At 45.3% G+C, this 20642-nt stretch overlaps 1 protein-coding gene across 1 annotated transcript in view; it reads left to right on the top strand.

Annotated features, from left to right (window-relative positions):
• The first annotated feature begins 7737 nt into the window (after positions 1-7737).
• The window catches only part of CROCC2 (ciliary rootlet coiled-coil, rootletin family member 2), a 163324-nt gene continuing 150419 nt past the window's right edge, over positions 7738-20642 (top strand). The window contains exon 1 of the mRNA XM_043997894.1: positions 7738-7822. Within this exon, the coding sequence (XP_043853829.1) occupies positions 7748-7822 (75 nt within the window). The 5' untranslated portion in view covers positions 7738-7747. The remainder of the gene's footprint in view (positions 7823-20642) is intronic.

Raw genomic sequence — 20642 nt, 5'->3', positions numbered from 1 at the left:
TGTTAAAGGTGATGATAGCTTACATCTAAAACCACTATCTCCAAAGCGAAGAACAAAGCTTGGGGGGGGGGGCGTCAAATCCCAGAGAGGAAGTATCCTGTAGAAGGCAGAACACTGCATCTGGAGTCAGGAAAACTTGGATTCGACTCCTGACACTTACTTGAGTTGTCATGATGCCTAGCTGTGTGACCCTAGGCCAGTCCCTTCATCTCAACTGAGCCTCTGTTTCCTCTTCTGTAAAATGAGAGTGATAATAGGGACATTTGCAAGAGCTTTCCTCAAATGAACCTGTGGGGGAGGTAGTGTAAGTGTCATTACTGGGATCTGGAAACTGAGCCTGAGAGAGGTGCCCAGACTTGCCCAGAGTCCCCTAGCCAGTTAGACTGAGAGGGTGAGACTATCAGGTACACTTCCCCCAGGGAGATGATGTGGACGAAAGCTACAGAATATCAGTTACCTCAGTGCTTAGATGGGGCACAATCTCTCCCTGTGTACCACTGGAAGTGGATCATAATGGAGAGAGCACTGGACTCCCAGCAGCCTCTGGAAGGGTCAAGCAGGAGGCAAAAACTGTCATTGGTAAACTCCAGGGAGGGTAAAAAGATGTGAGCTGAGAAAGGCCAGACAACTCTCTAAAGGGAACATGGTCCACTTCTGGATTTATCTAGGTTTTTGTCTCTGCTTCATCACTGACTTCTTGTGTGCCCTTGGGCCAAACCCTTTCCCTCTCTGGACCTCAGTTTCTTCATTGGTAAGATGAGAGCAGGTAGTCTCTGAGACCCCTTCTAGTCTCTAGATCAATCTTTCTGTGATCCTGCCTCATACACTGACTGGCTGTGTGATCCTGAGTAAAGCCCTCAGCCTCCCTCTTCCTCAGTTTCCTCATCTGTAAAATGAGCTCCAAGGAGCCCCTCAATCCTAATAGTCTCTAAACTATGACTTCTAGGGACAAGTGGGGGGTGCAAGTGTGTTCAAAGGAGGAAAAGAGCATCTCAATGGATTTCTCTGAGCCCTGAAATAAAAAGCTCCCAACACGTTCCTTTCCCGCTCTCGTTTCTGGCCAGATTGGCTGATGTGCTGCTCCCTATACATAGATTTCCATGTCCCACTTTTGGGTTTTTCACAGGTTGTGCCCCTGCCTGGAATGTCCTCCCTGCTTCCTCCTCTTTTAAAATGAGAATAATAGAAACTACCATTTAGATAGCACTCCGAGGGTTGTGAAGTGCTATCTGGTTATCTCATTTGATCTTTATGATGACCACAGTCATGGACATGAATCACCTCTGCCTGATCAGATATCAAGATAGGCCATTTGTTAAGTCTCTGCAAAAGTCCCTTGGGTACCACCCTTTCCCTATGCCACCCATTCTGCAGGGGCCAAAGTTAACTACTGGGAGACTGCCTGGGGTGGCTTTGTCACCTGAATCATGCAGCTCAGGAGCCTGTGCCCATGGGCATCCATCTCTGGCATCAGGGCTAGGAATCTGCTGCCCCAGGGTGTCCCGTTGTCGTAGTTCAGTTGTGTCTGACTCTTGGTGACCCCATTTGGGTTTTTCTTGGCAGAGATCCTGGAGTGTTTTGCCATGTCCTTCTCCAGCTCATTTTACAGATGAGGAAACTGAGGCTCACTCAGTCTATAAATCATGGAACTAGGACAAGTACTCAGGCCCTCTGCCAATTTTCCAAGCACTTACCCCAAATCTATTCCCCTCTTCTTCTTGCCGGTCCAAAGGACAACATGAAAATGGTCCAGAATGTGTTAGAGCAAGCGACCCCTTCAATCGTTCCTGGAGCATCCTAGGAGAGCCTCGGTTTCTTCACTTGCACAGAATGAACTAGACAATCCCTCCAGTGACTTTCAAATCTGCCCATTCTCCTGTCCTCAGCCTGATAACTCCAGGGCACAGCCAGGACTTTTTCCCAACTTGTCTATCATAGAATAATAGAATGAGAGCTGGGAGAGATCTTAGAAGCCATCTGAACCAACTTCTGATTTCATGATCCGATTCAGAGAATGGAAACCACATACCCAAACTCACCCAATTAGAATCATGGATCCTAAATTTAGGATTTAAAGCTGAGGATGGGAGGGATGAAGACCAGAGAAAGGAAATTACTTCTCCAAGGTCACACAGCTAGTAATCAGTAAAGTTGAGATTTGAACCTAAGTCCCTTAACTTTAAATACTCCAGTGCATTTTCCACTCCATCATGGATCTGTATTCTAGCCTAGGAAGTTGGAAAGGAGAGGAATCAGTGCTACAAGCCTGCAGATATCTGGGGAATGCTGTCTTCCAGAGGACTGACTCAAAGAACTCAGATACTCATGAACATTCTTATGTCCTTATATTTTAATTTGGGGTTAAATCATACATTTTTGTTAGAAAACAATTGCATTTTATAGACCCAGACCAAATTTTAGTCCCCAGCATTGGTGCCTTTTCTTCTAGTCAACAACAGTGGCTTCTGGTATCAGATTCCATCCGGAAAGGATGAATCATGCAGGTGTCCATAGAGAAGAGGACCCTGGGCATTAAATGAAGGAAGGATACAGGGTGTCAGAACCATCAAAGGAGAGAAGCAATACAGTGGTTGGAGTCGGGGAAAAAAGCCAACCCATGGAGTTGTAGAGAAAGGCATCGTCGCCACGCCAAAGAAGACAGCAAAAGCCGGAATCCAGAGGTGCAGATTGGGTCTGATATGCAGGAGCCGGAGAACATAACAGGGCAGCTGAAAGCAAAATGTGGGGTCAAAATAAGCCAGAGGGGTCAAGGAAGACCGAAAACCAGAGGTCAGCCAGCTGCTGTTAGCTGCTGAAGGATTGTATTGTGCTCAGTCCTTGCTGAGCATCCTTTTCTCACTCACGCCAACCACACCTGCTATCCGGTATTGAGACCTCCTTACAGAATTGGTTCTAGAAAGGAGCTCTGTGCTCCCAGAATCAGATACAGGCTTCCCTTCCACTCCAAAAATGTCATGTTCAAAATATTAGTTTTATATTATATATGCATCCATGCTAGCAAATGGTGCTTAATAAATGTTTATTGATTGATTGGTTGGTTGATTTAGATTCATGTCTCAGGTTTCCCTCCCTGAATCTTAATTTTCTTAGCTATAAAACTGGATGCAAGGATATTTGCTCCACATAACTAATGTGGAGATATGTTTTGCATTATTGCCCATATATAACCAATATCAAGTTTCTTGCTATCTTGGGAAGGGGGAAAGGGAGGAAGGAAAGGAGGGATAAACATTGGAACTCAAAACTATAAATAAAAATATTTATTATTTTAAAAAGAATGGTATGACTAATGTGGAAATATGTTCTACATGATTGCACATGCATAGCCTATATCAGATCGCTTGCCATCTTGAAGAGGGGGGATGGGAGGGAGGAAGGGAGAAAATAATTTTAAACTCAAAATCTTATAAAAATGAATGCTGAAAATTATCTTTACATATAATTGGAAAAAATAAAATAGTATTCATGAAAAAATGAATGTTAGAATTTTAACATGTAATTTGAAAAATAATATGCCATTTAAAAAATAATGTAAAAACCAATCAAAGGTAATGAGCTCCCTTTTGGAGACACACACACACACACACACACACACAAGAATGTTTGTTCCATCTCCTTAATACAGTAATGATCTGTGAGAAAAAGATGAGGAGTAAGAAGGATGTGTAAATGTCAGATATTGTGACTGAGGCTGCGTTTCCAACTGTGATAGAATCATAGACTATCAGAACCAGAGGGGACTTTGGTGGCCACCCAGTCCAGCTCTCTCCCCACCCCGCAGACAAGGATCCCCTCTCTAGCAAGGAGCCACAGAGGCTCAGTCCAAATTGCCCGTTCTCGGGGTGGCCAACTTCCCCCTGGGATCACTAATTATTAGAAAGGGTTTGTTCCTTCACTTCACTTCTCCTCTCTTCCCACAAAGCCATCTGCTAGATCCTTGAAGGTGGCAGCCATGTCCTCCTGGGGTCTTCTCCAGGCTAGGCTAAGGCTCCACAGCACCTGCTCCTCACATGGCTTGAGCTCAGAACCCTCCCTCCCCCGGTCACCCTCATCAGGTACCCTTCCTAAAATGTAATAGTCAGGACTGTCATCTGACCATGGTAGGATAGAGTAGTGAGTTAAATGACTTGTCCAGAGTCACAAAGTCAGGAAGAGGTGAAGTTAAGATTGAAACCCAAGCCTTCCCCACTCCTTGCTCCACTGTGTGAAATGGCACTTGGGATGGGGATAAAGAGCTTTAAAAACTACAAAGAGAGAACTTTATATCTGATCCTCCAGGTAATAACAGGGAATTGCTGGAGCTACTTGAGTAGGGACTGACAGAATGAGACCTGCATTGAACAAAGGATAGATTATAGTCCTCAACATCTCTATTAAGAGTTTACTATGTATCAGTCACCATGCTAAGCACCGAATATAAGCAAAAAGATAGTCTCTGTCCTCAAGGAGCTTATAGTCTAATGGGGAAGAGGCATAAGAGGTAGGTGGAAAGGGGGCAGAGGGAAGGCATTCATGCAAGGGCATGGTGGCAAGGCCTGGAGAGTCAGCAGCAGAGCTGGGAGAGGATTGTAACGATTGGAATGACGCCACCTGCTGCAGACTTACTATAGGACGCTCCGCCATGAGGAGAAGGTGTCTGAAGGCAAGACATGCCGCTCTTTGGCCTCAGGAAGTGATGTTTGCTTGTGGGAGGAAGAGGGGGCGAGGCTGGCGCTCTCACTCCCTTTCATCAGGACTCTGGTTGAGAGCGGAGCTAGGAATGCTCTCTCCCTTCAATAAATAGATGAATCTAGGCCTTTCTCTCTTTACCAAATTCTTATTCTCCTTAATAAATGCTTAAAAGTCTAACTCTTGCTAAAGCTTATAATTTATTGGTGACCACTCAGATATTTTAGACAGACTAGTTAGAATTTTAGCCCCTTACAGGATTGAGGTAGAGACAGCTGAGGGAGAGACACCAACCAGCAGACTGTTGGAATGGTCCAAGCATGAGGACAGGAGTGCCTGACCCAGGCCAGCAACTGTTTGTGGAGAGAAAGAAGTGGACATGAGAGATGTCGTGGAGGTGGAAATGGTGAGATTTGGCAATAGACTGGATATGTGAAGCAAGTGAGAGTGAGGTGTCAGTGTGACCCTGAGGTTGTGAGCTTGGGTGACTGGAAGAGAGATAGCGCCCTCAAAAGTAGCAGGGAAATGCCCAAAGGGCTATGGGACTGTTCATAGCCTTTGACCCGGTAATACCACTACTAGGTCTGTATCCCAAAAAGATTCTAAAAAAGGGAAAAGGACCCACGTGTACAAAAATATTTCTAGCAGCTCTCTTTGTGGTGGCAATGGCTGAACAAGTCGTGGTATATGAATGTAATGGAATACGATAAGCAGGAGGAGTTCAGAGACACCTGGAAGGACTTAAGTAGACAGATGCTGAGTGAAGTGAGCAGAACCAGGAGGACATTGTACATAGTGACAGCAACATTGTGTGATGAACAACTGTGATAGACTTGGTTCTTCTCAGCAGTGCAATGACCCAAGACAATTCCAAAGAACTTATGATGGAAAATGTTCTGAATGCAGATTGAACCATACTATTTCTACTTTGGGGGCTGGTTTTTTTAAAGGTTTTTCCCTTGTGCTCTGATTCTTCTTTCACAACATGATTAATGCATAAATATGTTTAATGTGATTGTACATATACAACCTATATCAGATTGCTTTCCATCTTGCAGGGGCTGGGGAGAAGGGAGGGGGAGAGAAAATTTTGGAACTGAAAATCTTATGAAAACAAATGTTAAAAATTATCTTTACGTGTAACTGGAAAATAATAAAATACTTTTATGATAAAAAAGGTAACAGGGAAGTTCCAAGGGAATCAGGTTTGGGGAGGATGGCTCATGAGTTCAGTCTTAGACACATTGAGTTTGAGATGCCTATGGGATGTACAGTTTGGGAGATCCAAGAGGCTGCTGGAGTACCCTGTGAGACTAAACCTCAGGACAGATACTTGGGATAGATATAGAGATAGATACAGGGTGTGTGTGTGTGTGTGTGTGTGTGTGTGTGTGTGTGTGTGTGTGTGTGTGTGTGTGTGTGTGTGTAATCTGCATTACATAGGAGCTGATGGGGGGACTAAAGGATGGAAAGAGATCTCCATTCTCTACATCCTTGGTCTTCTCCCCTCCAGGAACTAAAGTGAATGATCAAGCAGACTTTGTAAGCTTTCCAGTACTTTGGAACCTTTAAGTTTCCCAGGGTGGGTATCCCTTCTACCAGAGCAGAAAGCTACCCTTTTGACACTCAGTAGTGGTCTCCAAGATTGGAAGTACTTGAAATGTCCATTTCTCTGCTTCCAACTGCCAGCACTTAGCCAGGCTGCCCCCAGACAACCATCCATCCCTTAGCTCAGACTCCATGTTTGTCAAGCTCCATAGAATTCACCAAAGCTTGTGCTCCTGCCTCTCCACTTTTGGGAACTCGGGATCCCCTCCATGCAAAGAGAATACATCAAAAGAAGACTTGGCTAGGTCTAGAGTGAGGTTGTGGATCCCGTTCATCTCACAAGTGATTTTTGTTCATTTTTTTTTTCTAGAGCTATGATTTCATCAGTGGAGTGAATTCCCTGGAATGGAAGTGCCCCCACCCATGCAGATTTGCATGGTTAGTGAGTTTCCTGGGACACTGGGTGTTTAAGTGACTGGACCAAGGTCACACAGTCACTATGGGTCAAGGGCAGGACTAGATTCCAAGTCTTTTTACCTCTAAAACCTGTCTCTTTCTTCCCCATTCCCTGCTCCCTCTCCCAAAAGGGATCTCTGTTCTGGGCATGTTTCTGTGACGTCCCGGAATGTTAGATCACACCTGAGCTGGGATCCAGGCTGCCTGCCCCAGGTCCCAGCTCTGACCCCTGCTGAGTTACTTTAGCTGCCTTGCCTTTGGTCTCAGTGAATTCAATGATATCTAAGATTCTTTCCAGAGCAAAAGAAATCTGTGTCTAAATTATTTAGGGAAACTACTTCTGGCCAGGGCATCCCTAGGATCCTGGATGATTCTCGGGAAGTGAGGACCCCTGGGGCCACCTCACTATACCAAACCTCAGGGAGCTGTTGACTGGTCACACTCACCCACAAGGTATCCCTTGGGGACCTCAAGTCTCGGGCTGGGCAGCCCATTGGCCTCACCCAGGGGGCCAACTCGGAGGCCCCTATACACATGGCCAGGCCCTGGACCCCCGTGTTCCTGGCGAGGATGCTCTGTCCTTGACCCTCCCAGGCTCAGAGGCTTTAGCTGAGGCGTCCAAGGTCTCCAGGAGACAGCCCTCACCCAGCAGCATTCCACAGTCCCCATGGCAACAGGGCGCTGGCATTCTTGTTTCCAGGGCGACCCCAGGCCCTCAGCGTCCTGGGTTTCCACAGCAACCAGCTAAGGCCAGTGGAAGCTTGCTCCCTGCTCCACTCCCCTGGACAGGTCCCAGCCGTTTTTCTGCAAACGGCAGGTGAGCCAGGACTAGATGTCAGAGGGGCGGGTCAGCCAGTCCCAACACCGAGCTGGGGCTCCTCAGCCTGCAGAATCTTCTGGTGGCATCCGGGAACTGCAGTATCCGAAACGGCCCGCCCCACTCACCTGAATCTCCCCTGCTCTCGATACCGAGCAAGCCCCTGGCGGGACTTCAGGAGGGAGCCGGGTTGGCCCAGAGCTTCCCTTGTGGCACTTCCCCTTTGAGGTCTGTGTCATGAGTGCCGAGGCCAGCGATCCAGGTGACCTTGGAGACGAGAGGCCCAGGCTGAAGCTGGAAGCTGTGATCCAGGTCAGTTCACCTGTCCCTACCCCCTTTCCCCAAGGGAGTAGGCAAATGGATCAGACAGACAGACGGACACAGGAAGAAAGCTGTGACTCCTGTCCTTCTCTGTCTTCTCCTGTCCTCTCCTCTCCTGTCCTCTCCTGTCTTCTCCTGTCCTCCCCTGTCCTCTCCTGTCCTCTCCTGTCCTCCCCTGTCCTCTCCTATCTTCTCCTGTCTTGTCCTGTCCTGTCCTCTTCTGTCCTCTCCTGTCCTCTCCTGTCCTCTCCTATCTTCTCCTGTCTTGTCCTGTCCTGTCCTGTCCTCTTCTGTCCTCTCCTGTCCCAAAAAGGCAGGACATGCCTTGGGGGCACTGGGGATGCCTCCCAGGGATACTCCCTGCAGTCCTCGTGGTCTAGCCAGGCTTAGACTATACCAAGAGGAGATGGAGAGTATAGGATGTCATCAGGGAATTGGGGGAGAGAGAGAACCCACACACAAAAAGGGGTCCATGGTGAGCCATCCTCCTGATCTATCCTCACGTTTCCTTAACTTTCTGAAAACTACTTTGAGGCACCTCTGGAGAGTCAATAAAAACTTAGACTAAAAGTTTGTCAACTAGAATCGAATCAATGAAGCTGCAAGGGAGCCAAGATCTCTGAGACCACCTGGCCCAGCTTGGCCCAGGAACTGACAGTTTGGAATGGGAGTCCCCCCATCAAAAGAGGGCCTTTGCCTAGTGGATCATCAGGTCACAATTTAGAGCCAAGAAAGAGCTTAGAGAACACAAAGCCCAACCCCCTCGTTGTGCCCAGGAAGGAACTGAGAAGAGAAGAGCTGGGTTCAAATCCCAACCTTGTGACCATGAGGGCCATCCCCCCATGGGCCTCAGTTTCCTCCTATGGAAAATGAAGGGATCAGAATAAAGCCAAGTGTTCTCTGACTTGGGGTCTTTGAACTTTTAAAAAATGCTAACTATTTTCATAGAATTGGTCTCCTCTAACAGTCCTGTGTAGTTTATTTCATATATGTAAAGACATGATTCTGAGAAAATGTTCAGTCTTCACCAGACTCCTGGGGGCGGGGGTTCATAATGAAGTATGACCGTTTCTTTTGTCCTTGCACCCTAGGGACCATGTGACCTATCCTTTTGATTTGAAGCTGTCTCCCCCATTCTAACGGAAGCCCCCTGAGAGCAGGGACCACCCCCACTCTTCTATTTTTACCCCCCAGCTCTTAGGCACACATAGTGGTTGTTGTGTCACTTTAGCCATGTCTGACTCGTAGATTTGAGACTCTCTTGGCAAAGATACTGAAGTAGTTTGCCATGTCCTTCTCCAGCTCATTTTACAGATGAGGAAACAGAAGTAAACAAGGTTAAGTGACTTGCCCAGGGTCACACAGCTAGTAAGTGTCAAGTGTCTGAGGCTGGATTTGAACTCAGGTCCTCCTGAATCCAGGGCCAGTGCTTTCTACCCTTTTCTTCCCACTTGAATGTGAACTTCTTTAGGGCAGGAACTGTTTTTTGCCTTTCTTTCCCCCTCCCCCTCCCAATGCTTTAGCCTGGCACACAGAAGGTATTTAATAATTGCTCATTGACCAACCAACTAATTGACATTCCCTTCCCCAAATCCTCCTGCGACACCTTCCGAATTTGTACTCATCCCCTCAATGGACTTTGTTTTTCATAATGTCATGATTAGACGCTGTTTGTGCTGTTTGTGCTGACTGAGGTTTGTTCTGGGGGTTGTGTGGTGTGTGTGTTTATGTTCAAAAGTAAGGTGTCATCGAAAACTAGTTTAAGTTTAGAAGTGCCACGACTTAGTGGATCGAGAGTTTGTCTCAGTGTCGAGACGACCGGAGCTCGTTGGCCTCTGATGAATGAACGCTATGTGACCCTGGGAAGAACACAGCCTCTAGAGGACCCAGCTGACACTTTAAGATGGGGATTCTTCAACGTTTTGTGTCCTGGAGCCCTCTGGCATCGGTCTGCTGAAGCTTCTGGAATTCTTCTCAGAATCATGTTTCAGACAAAAAATATGTTTCCATAGGAAATTGATTATTCTGAAATATAGCAATCAAAATTATGTTTTAAAAGTTCACTAGCCAGCAGTGGTGAAGCATGCCGGGAATCCCTGCTCCTGGGGAAGCCGAGGCTCAGGTGTCCTGAGTTGCAGTGGGCTAAGCCAACCCAGTCTTCTCACTAAGTTTGGCACTGATATGGTTGATGGAGGGGAGGTGCAGGAGAGGGACAAAGATCCTACAGGCTGCCTGAGGAGGGACACACAGGCTGAGATCAGAAACAGCAAGTCAGAGCTCTCCTGCTGATCAGAGCGGTGATGGCCTCTAAGCACTTCCAGCCTCAGCTGGTTAGGGAGAATCAGCCTAAAACAAGGTTTGAATACTCCAGATTAGAAAGCCCTAAAACTGAGTTTTAGAAAGGTCCTTATCGGTGCTGGTGGAGGAAGTTTTCTCACTAAAGGAGTTCCATATACCAATGGAATCACAGGTTTAAAAAAACAAAAACAAAAAAAAAAACAACCCACTGGTTTGGGACACATATGGCGATTCAATAAAATTGGATCCTAAGTTGACAACTGAATACATCCTGAAAGTACTTCCCAAAACAAGACAAGGTGCTATCTGTTCAGACGTTCATGGCAGGGAGGGGGGAAAACGATGAGAGGAAACAGCCTAAATGTCCAATTTATGTCTCAGTAAATGATGTTGGCACATCAAATGCCAGGGAACCCCATTCTGAAAAGGATGAGGATTGTGAAGAAAGTGGGGGCACCATTTCTGACATGAGACAGAAGGAAAATAAGCCAGCATCAGAAGCCAAGCTACACGCTGCTCAATGACCTTCCTGTGCCAACGAATGGACAGCGGACTCTGACTTAGAGGTGGGGACCAGAGGGAAAACTTTCTGCATGGAAATTGACCAACGTGAATGTAAAACCACGAAGGCGCGAGGTGGGTTGTTGATGATGTTCAGCATTTAAATAAATAGTCTGTCTGAACTGGAAGGCTGGGCTAGTTAATGTCTTCAGTCTCTTTGGACTCTACGACGTGTGTTCCTGGGAACTCCTTACTGAGCTCCTAAGAGTGAAGAGCCCTGCCTTTAGTGCTTCCATTCCCGGGCTCAGCAGCACCTCATCTGCTATGTGACCCTGGGAGGGACACAGGGAGGGACGGGGCTTGCCAGTAAAGCTTCCTCTTCTCCTAGTCCAGAACAACTGGTGCTGAAATCAGGTGTCCTGAGCCAGTCTCTGGGGAGACAGATTCTAATCAGAGCAGATCGGCTGCAAGAAGGGCTGGCTTCAGACACAGGAAAGCTCCTCAGGGGAGCGACAGCAGCCAGGCAGGCCAAACAAATAACCTGTCATTGACACCTGGCCAGGATGGCTATCTGCGCCAGCCCGAGGGCCTCCAGCTTTGCAGGCAGGCGCCACCTGGATCCCCAGATACGTTTTGCTCCTTCCCAGTAGAACTCGAGCTTCCTCCCAGTATCTCCTGGGAGAGTATCTTCCCACCTGTCTGTTCCAAGGAGGAAGGGAGGGAAGAAACACCAGGGTCCCCTGAAGTAGGTCTGCCCCATCCTGCATTTCCACAAAGTGACCAGAGCAAGAACAAGTGAACAAACAAAACCCAGGCTCTGAGATGGTCAAGGAATTTTTAATTTAAAAAATTAAAATTAAAAAGGAAAGAGAGGGGCAGCTGGGTGGTACAGTGGATAAAACACCGGCCCTGGAGTCAGGAGGACCTGAGTTCAAATCCAGCCTCAGACACTTGACACTTACTAGCTGTGTGACCCTGGGCAAGTCACTTAACCCCCATTCCCCTCCCCAAAAAGGAGAGAGAAGCCAATTTGTAGAAATATAATAATAAAATAATAGCTAGCATTTATAGAGCACTTTAATCTCATTCGACATATTATTAAATCCCATTTTGCAGACTTGGAAAGAGGTTAAATAATATACCCAGGTCTTTATCACACCTACATCACCTATTTACATGCACAAATATATTCATTTATACATACAAATTTGTACATACACTTGCTGTGTATGTATCTGTATATATACATATATCCACACGTGTGTGTAATGGTTGGGAGAGTGTAGGATGGGCTGGGAAACATCCATAATAATAATAATAATAATATCTCTTGTTATTGTTAGAAATGACATCAATGTCATATTTTGTGATTGCAAAAAGCATTTTACAGACATTATCTCAATTGAGCTTCTCGACAACCCTGTGAGATAAGGACTAAGGTGGTTATTATTCCCATTCTCTAGATGAGGAAACAGGCTGAGAGTAGGTATGTGACATGTTCATTGAACTATCAAAGGCAAAGCTTATCTTCCTGACCCTAAGCTCAGTGCTCTGCCCACTGTGCTGCACTGACTCTCTGTGATCTGTAAAACGTATTGTGTTGTCAAGAAGAAAAACCAATTGCAATATCACCTCAGTCAGTCACTTAACTTCTTTTTGCCTCAGTTTCCTCATCTGTAAAATGGCTAAGGATAGCACCTATACCCCCAGGTTGTTTTGAGGGTCAAATGAGATAACGTTTGCAAAGGGCTTTGAAAACCTTAAAACACTATACAAATGCCCATTTTTATTGCTAACAATAACTGACATTTATATTGCACTATAAAATTTGCAAAGTGCTTTACATATGTTACCCCATTTGGGCTTCCCGACACCCCTGTGAGAGAAATGCTGAGAGAGATTATACCCATTTAAGATATGAGGAAACTGGGGTTCAGAGACATGAAGTGATTTGGTATGGGTGATATTTCTAAGTATCAGAGGCATAGTCCTTCCTGACTTTGAGATCGGCCAGCTAGCCATGAAGTCCATGGTAATGAAAAACGCTAAAAAGCAGAATTCAGAGGGTGCAAGCAAAACCACAAATAACTGTGTCCCCAAAAGTATGTTTGCATCAGTATGGGCATGCAGGGATATGTAGTCCTTGAGATTAGATGGGTCATGGGATGACTCACTGATAGATGCTATCTGGGATCCATAAGTAAACCTGAAAAACGTCAGATTGCGCATGACTCAAAATAAAAGGTAAGGTGAAGGCAGTGGGGAGGGGAAAGGAGGGGAGAGCTTCCAATTGCCCAAGTCTCAGAAGAACAGCCCTGGAAGACAGGAGATGGAGGCAGGGAACTTGACCAGAGACATTACAGGTTGTGGTGGTTTGGGGGGGGGGCGGGGTTGGGGGCGGTACTTGTTAACAAAGAGGCAAAAACATCTAACAATGCTCATGTTCATCTGCTCTGATGGCATGGCAAGTCACTTTGAAGGGTTCCCAAAGCAGGCCAGTCTTGTAATTTGATTCCATTCAGCACATATGCATTAAGTGCCTATTGTTTTCAATGATTGTTCCATTTCAAAAATTATATAACCCATAACCTATATCAGAGTGCTTGCCGTCTTGGGGCGGGGGAGAAAAATTTGGAGCTCAAAATCTTATAAAAATGAATGTTGAAAACTATGTTTAAATGTAACTGGAAAAATAAAATACTATTAAGAAAAAATGATAAAACCTTTATCTTCAGGGAACTTACCCTCTATTCTAATTAGTGGGGGGACATTCTTCCCTCTGCTTTGCAAAGAGGGTAAGAGAATAGACAACAATTGTGAAAATTTAGCAATTGTGAAAATCCCTTCTTCATTCCGGGGTGTTGACCCTTCCATCTCATCAATCAGCAATGGCAGGTTTTACCCAAGGGAATTGTCTGGAAGGTATCCTTCATGTGACACTCCTGATGGGGGCTCATCTATGGGTATGATGCTGGAAAACTACTTATCTCCACCCCAAAATATGTGCGCTTGTTATTGGCAGGCTCCAAGATCCTTGAAATTCCTTGTCTGAGGAACAAAACTTTTTGCTTTGCAAAGAGAGATACCATCTAAAAGATAACCCAAGTAGCCATGACAAATTCCCCAAGAGATTTGGCTCATTTGTTCTTTCAATTCACATTCAGCACAGCCCTGCACATCTGCTATTCTAGGAACCAGAAGAGACAGAGAATTTAGAAAAGCCAGCTTCCATGTCCTTACTACACTTCTGGGGGCCAGCCCTTGAGGTGTGGTTAGACCAGCTCAAAATACAGCAGGGTAATTAGGCTTATGGTGGATTGGAGGAGAACTGAAGAAAAGGCAGATGGGACATTTGTCCACATCACACACTGCTTTGTGATTCTGTCCAACCACTGTGCAGAGCTGCCCCTTGGTCTCACTCTTCATTTAAATAAAACAAAATCCTAGGTGTCTTACCTTCTTTTCCAGGTAAAACAAGCTTTCAATTTGTTTTCTCCCTGTTGTTTATGTTTCCCCATCACCCCAGTACTTCTGCCATTCCTCCTGTCACCACGTTTCTCCCCTACTTCAAAAAATGGAGGGCTGTATTTCAGCGGTGCTTGGCATTCCTTCCCCTTGAGGAAGCAGGAGGAGGAAAGGGCCCCGACCTGCCTTAGCACGTTGGATATACCTGGAACTGATACCATGGCTTAGACTTAAACTTGGCCCCAGCTGCGGGGAAAAGGCCGTACTTGTGGGGAGGAAGGATCTTGAATTTTAAGAGACATTTATATATTACTTTTTTAAGTTTCTAAAATGGATTCTTTTCCTACCTCCACACCCTTGCATAGGCTGTTTCTCATGCCTGGAGCACACTCTCTCTCTTCAACTTCCCCTCTTAGAATTCTCAGTTTCCCTCAAGGCCAGTTCTCATGCCTTCCTTCATCTCCCTCCTTTTGGGTTGTCTTTCCTTTCTCACATGGTCTTCTATTTACTTATATAGCCCAGCTCCTGCTCCAGCCTGGGGTCGAATTTGGGTCATGCTTACCTATATACATGTATGTTCCTGGAGGGAAAGAACCATTTTTCATTTTTAGCCTTGAATAGCCAGTGTCTAACCCAATGCCTTGAAAAGAGTAGGCTCTAAATAAACATTTGTCAAATTGAAAGAAATCTACCCAGTTTCCTAGGGGGTGATGAAATGCTTCCTATAGGAGGGGATGATAATGGGACCCCATTAGCCACAGAGAATCAGTGGCTATGATGAAACAAATGTTCAAAGGATCAGAGAATTAGGGCTGGGATGAATTTAGCTCCAACCTCTTCTTTTGCAAATGAGGAAACTGAGTCACAGAGGGGTTATGTGACTGCCCAGGATCATGCAGACAGTGAATGAGGGTATGAGGCATGGTTAGAATTCGGGGCTTCGTGACTCCCAGGTTGAGCACTCAAGTCTTCATACACACTTAGAATCAGAAGCCCTGAGTTCAAACCATGTCCCTTCTCCTTACTACTTCTATGACTTTACTCCAATCAGTTATCTCCCCCACTCCTCAGTTTCCTCCTCTGTAAATAAAAAGGAGGGGAGAGCTTGGCCTAGATTTACACACACACTCACAAACACAAACACACACTCTTTCAGATATACACACACACCAAATAATCACTTTACTTCTCACATGACTGGGCTTGGAGTGTTTTGGGCACTGGAGTGTGGTTAGATACTGTTGAATTGTGTGATCTGGGAGCTCTTGGCTGAGCATCTGAAGAGCTCAAATCAACTCTTGGCATCTTGAATAACTGTGACTTGGAACAATTTGTATGATTTCAGTTCCACAAGTATTTGTTGATCCCTTACCTTTGCAAAGCATGGCACTGGGCATGAAAAGATAAAATTGACAGGGTGCTAGGTAAAAGGCATTGAGCCAGGGAAGTGATTGTGTGAGGAGAGAGGAGTTACTTATGCCTTCTTTCCTTTCCTTTCTCCAGCTATAAAGTAGAAATAATAATAATAGAGTTTGTTCAGTCATTCAATCATGTCTGACTCTTCATGACACCATTTGGGGTCTTCTTAGCAAAAATAAACTGGGATGGTTTACCATTTCCTTCTCCAGCTCATTTTACAGATGAGGAAACTGGGGCAAATAGGGTTAAGTGACTTGCCCAGAGTCACACAGCTTGTGAGGGTCTGAGGCCAGATTTGAACTTGGATCTTGGGAATCATGGATACAGAGCGGGAGGAGACTTCAGATGTCACCTGGTCGGACCTCTTCACTTGGCCGAGGAGAAAACTGAGGCCCACAGAGATGAGGCGACTTGCCCAAAATGACACAGGGAGCAATATGTAAACGCAGGTCCTTGGATTCCACAGCCAATGTCTTTCCAACGTACCATGATGTAGGAACTTCCCACTGGTCTAAGTGCTCCAGTTATATGAGCAACCATGAGGGCTAAGCTCCCAGCAATCATGAGCTTCATGCTCACTGAGGCTCCCCCACCTCCATGGCCCTTGTAGGTCCGAGCTCCATCAGCCCTCCCCCCCCCAAACATTGCCCAAACAACAGGGCAGTTTGCCAGCATTACACTACCATAATGAGATCCCTTGGCATAAGCACCTTAAGCACTGGAAATCAGATACCTTGGTTGTCCTGGGAGCAGTTTTACTGGGCTCACCCAGCCATGCTTTAGCTCTCCACTGGGTTATCGTGACCTGAGTCCTCAAAGGTTTGGCATTAGCCAGGCCTTCTGGGCTTGTCCATAGATACTTGGTAACTCTTATTCTGTTGGTTCCCTCTACCTTGTCTCCTCCATACCCACCCCCATCATCTTCGAAATAAACATCTTGGTGGTAGGAACCCCCTGAGGTCATACACTCCTAAATGATCATTAGATTCGTAGTATAAGATCATAGATTTAGACCTGGAAGAGACCCTGAGTGGTCACCGAGTTCAATCCTCTCCCTTGTTTTGCTTTTTTTTGTTTGGTTTTGGGTTTTTTTTTGTTTTACTTTATTTTATTTCATTTTTTATGCAAAAGCACAACTACTGAAAAGACACAGCAAAAACCAGAAGCATACACATTTTCCCCAACACCCAGGAGAACAATCTCCCCTAACCTAGCAAGAGTGGGCTCAAGCTTAAGAAAATTTGTAGAAAACACTGACCCCACCAAACTCCTTTCCGAATGAGTCATAGATGATGAGTGAGCCTGTTACTTCCTCTTGGATGGATTCACTCTACTTCTGTGCTAGTCAAGAAGGTCCAGGACTTTTCTACTCACTGCACTCAGAATCCAGCATCGAGGACCTCTGATGACTTCATCTCCCAACCTTTTTGAAGTTCACAAGGTCAGAGCCTTGTGAATATTCATTTGCCTAAGATCATGAAAGAACAAAGACTAAGGCAAAAAACAGAAGTCCCTATTTACTGAGTTCTTGCTGAAGTCAAGAACATGACAACAGTCATAGATTCAGATTGGGGCCTATAACATTGGCTTGTTTCTCTTCATTGGTTTGTGGTGTCTTCATTTTTATTAGTCCCCTTTTATATTTGGGAGTCCATAGGATACAAGAACTAAATAAATGCTAACTGTCTGACACAGAGCCCTCTATGGAAGCACAGGTGTCTGCTGATTGAATAAGTAAATAAATACAGGAATGAAAATGACCTTAAAGTAACTGACAAACTCTAGCCCTCTCAGAGTAGCAAACTCTTTCATTATAAATAATAGCATTTGTTGAGTACCTAATTTTGCAAAACAAGCCTTGAACTTATTCAAGCTTCACAGATAATCTTTTGAGTCGAGTACTCTTATTATCTCCATGTTTCAGATGAGGAGCTTGAGGTACAGCGGAGTTAGGCAACTAGTCTATGGTTTTGTAACTAGCAAGTGGTAGAGGCAAGATTTGAACCTAACCAAGTCCATCCACTCCACCCCACTGCCTCATATTTTTGTATGGAAAAATAGCTTTCCTTTTGAAAAAGAAAGATAAATACATTCTAATTTTATGTATCAGATATGTTTAAAAGTTGTCACTGATGAATTTCCCAACATCACCTTCATTTCTGTATACATCCCTGCCCTTTTCCCAACCAGGGATTCATCCCATGGAACAAAGAATAAAATAGAAAAGGTGAGGGGGGATAGGTAGTTAACTTTAGCAAAAGGAACCAACACAAGTATCTGATAGCATATGTAAGCTTCTAAATCCAAGGTCCCCCTGCCTTTGCAGAAAGAAGGGAGATAATTGACTTCTTATGGATGGATCATCAACCAGGAGACTGGCAAAAACCATCTTCCCCCTCCTCCTAGAGCCACAATAGCAGGGACAACAGCCAGGAGCAACTTCTGAAGTCCCGGTTTGGGGTGTCAGGTGTGGGACCAGCAGGGAGAGGTTTGTTTTTCCTTATAGTGAGCTATAAGCCAACAGCCACTAAACTGTGTTTTGGGCCCCATCCAGGCATGCTGACTTCTGGAATGCTTTGTAAGGGGGAAAAAAATCAAACCCTCCCTGGCCACACTTGGCCACAGAAACTGTAATGCCCCAAGATGCTTTGAATGGGCACTAGAAGCAGGTCTAAAAATAGTCACTGGGAAGACAGGAAAGGCCTGTTGAGTTACACAACTCTGAAACTGGTAAGAATCTGGGTGTGTCTGCCTTGGGAGAGTAGAAAAACCAAGATGGGGGATTGTTAGACACCAAAGTCAAAATCTACCATGCTCCTATCATATGTTCATCTCTGCCTCTACCCATGTAGCCACTCTCTGGGAGTAAGTGGGAACATACCTTGGAAAAACCCGACACTTCCTAGAGATCCTCTTCAAGGAGAGACCCAAGAAAACAAGGTATTTTGACTGCCCCCTGAAGGCAGCCCTCACATTGTGACTTCAAGGAATACTCTCTGGGAACACCCCAGAAAACATGCGCCCAGACTTGATTCCGACGGCCTGAGAGCCCCACTATAAGCAGGATTCCTTTCACTGAAATCATCCCCAATCAACCAAGACAGAGGACCTCTGGGAATGTAGAAACCCAGAGAAATCTTGAGTCAGACTGTCAGAGTCAAGGTGTGAACAAACCCCACCCAGGTGCCCTGACCTCTGACATAGGCTTGCCCCTACTGAGCAGATGAGAAGGGGTTTGGAAAGTGCCAATGAGGACACAGCTGTCACTGACATTGGGACACAAGGGCATCACTGGCCAGGCTTCTCTGTGCTCTGGGTTCAAGACCTCAGGCAGCTCTCAGCAAAGTCCAACCACAAGACTTTATTTGCTGTGTCCAACTCTTCATGATGCCAAAGACTGTGGCATGCTAACGGCATGGGAGTTTTCTTGGCAAAGATACAGATATGGTTTGCCATTTCCTTTTCTCTTAGATTCAGGCAAAAAGTTAAGTGACTTATCTAGGGTCATATGGCTAATAAGTATCTGAGGTCAGATTTGAACTCAGATCTTCCTGACTGAAGGCCCAGTGCTCTATCCTCTGAGTAGTCTAGTTATGTCTATGGAATATAAAAATCATAGGGAAGCAGAAACAAATGAAGAAAGCCACTCTGAATCACCAGCCCCCTGGAGCGGCACTGCCTTGAAAAGGCCTTACTTCAATCAATCAAATAGAAAGCTAATTAAGCACCTACTATGTACCATACACAGATGAGCTGCAGGACTTGTGTGTGTGTGTGTGTGTAACTTATCTTATACCTCCCTTGTTTATGCATAGTTATTTGCATGCTATCTCTCCCATTACATCATAAGCTCCTCAAGGGCAGGATCTGTCTTTTGCCTCTCTTTGTATCCCCAGCACTTAGCACAATGCCTTGCCATAGAAGGCACTTACTACTTAAGGTGCTCAGTGCTGGGCTGGCTGTCCTTCAGACTGGCACTCAGGCTGAAGGGGCTATAACCACTGAGCAGCAGTATTTAAGATGAAATGGGCTATGGGATCATAGAATTAGAGCTGAAAGGAAACCTGAAGGTGATGGAGTCCAATCCTCTCAGTTTATACACTGATAGCAGGTGGCAAAGGCATAATTTGAACCAAGGACCTCTGGCTCGAGACCCAGAATTTTTTCCAAAGCACCACATTACCTCATAGGAGAGACTGAACCAAGATATTGACCAGATTGTAGGAGTTAGGAGTGGGGAAGGTCAGGTGCGGCCAAGCAGCAGGGACTTCAGTCTCTGACTCCCTCACTGCCTTCCTGCAACACCCCACTAGTTAGACAGATGCCACACTCCCAGATGCTTCTCTCTCATCACATATTGCCAGTCCTAAACATTCTGCTCTCCCCGTGGCAACCAATCAACAAGCATTTATTGTGTATGAATAAATGGATCAAATAAATAAAAGATAGATGAATGGATAGACAGATGGATAGGCAGGCAGACAGATAGATGATAGATAGATAGATAGATAGATAGATAGATAGATAGATAGATAGATAGATAGATAGATAGATAGATAACAAGCATTTATTAAGGGCCAACAATGATCCAGGCACTGTGCTGGATGCTAAAGATATAAATCTAAATAATGAAACAACCTTGACTCAGAAGGACATGGGAGTGAAAAGGATGGCCATAATATGTACAATATAAAGAAATTAGATACAAATAAATACAAAGTAGTTCAATATTCTCACTCTAATGGAGGAGATAAAAAGGACACATCAAAGTCTATGCAGAAAAAAATAAAATTAGACACAAAGTAGTTGCATAGGAGGTAACTGTACTCCCAACCTGGTATGAGCACTCCCCAAGGGAGTATCAGGAAAGGCTTCATGTAGAGGGCAGTGCTTGAGCTGGGTCTTTAAGGAAGAGGCAGAGCTGGGCATGGAGTGCATTCCAGGGGCTGTCCAGTGTAAAGTCACTAGAGATGGTGCACCATGTAGGAGGAATAAAGAGGCCAGTTTGGTTGGATGGAAGCTTTGGGGGTGATGGAGGGAGGAAGGGGTGGAGCCAACTTGAATTGCTATAGAAATGTTCACCATCGTTATTATCTTCACCATTATTATTGTATAAATCTATGAGTCA

This window comes from Dromiciops gliroides, chromosome 3, assembly GCF_019393635.1.
Source record: "Dromiciops gliroides isolate mDroGli1 chromosome 3, mDroGli1.pri, whole genome shotgun sequence".
NCBI lineage: Eukaryota > Metazoa > Chordata > Mammalia > Microbiotheria > Microbiotheriidae > Dromiciops > Dromiciops gliroides.
Note: the sequence above shows the minus strand (reverse complement) of the source record. Positions and strands in the feature narration are given on the sequence as shown.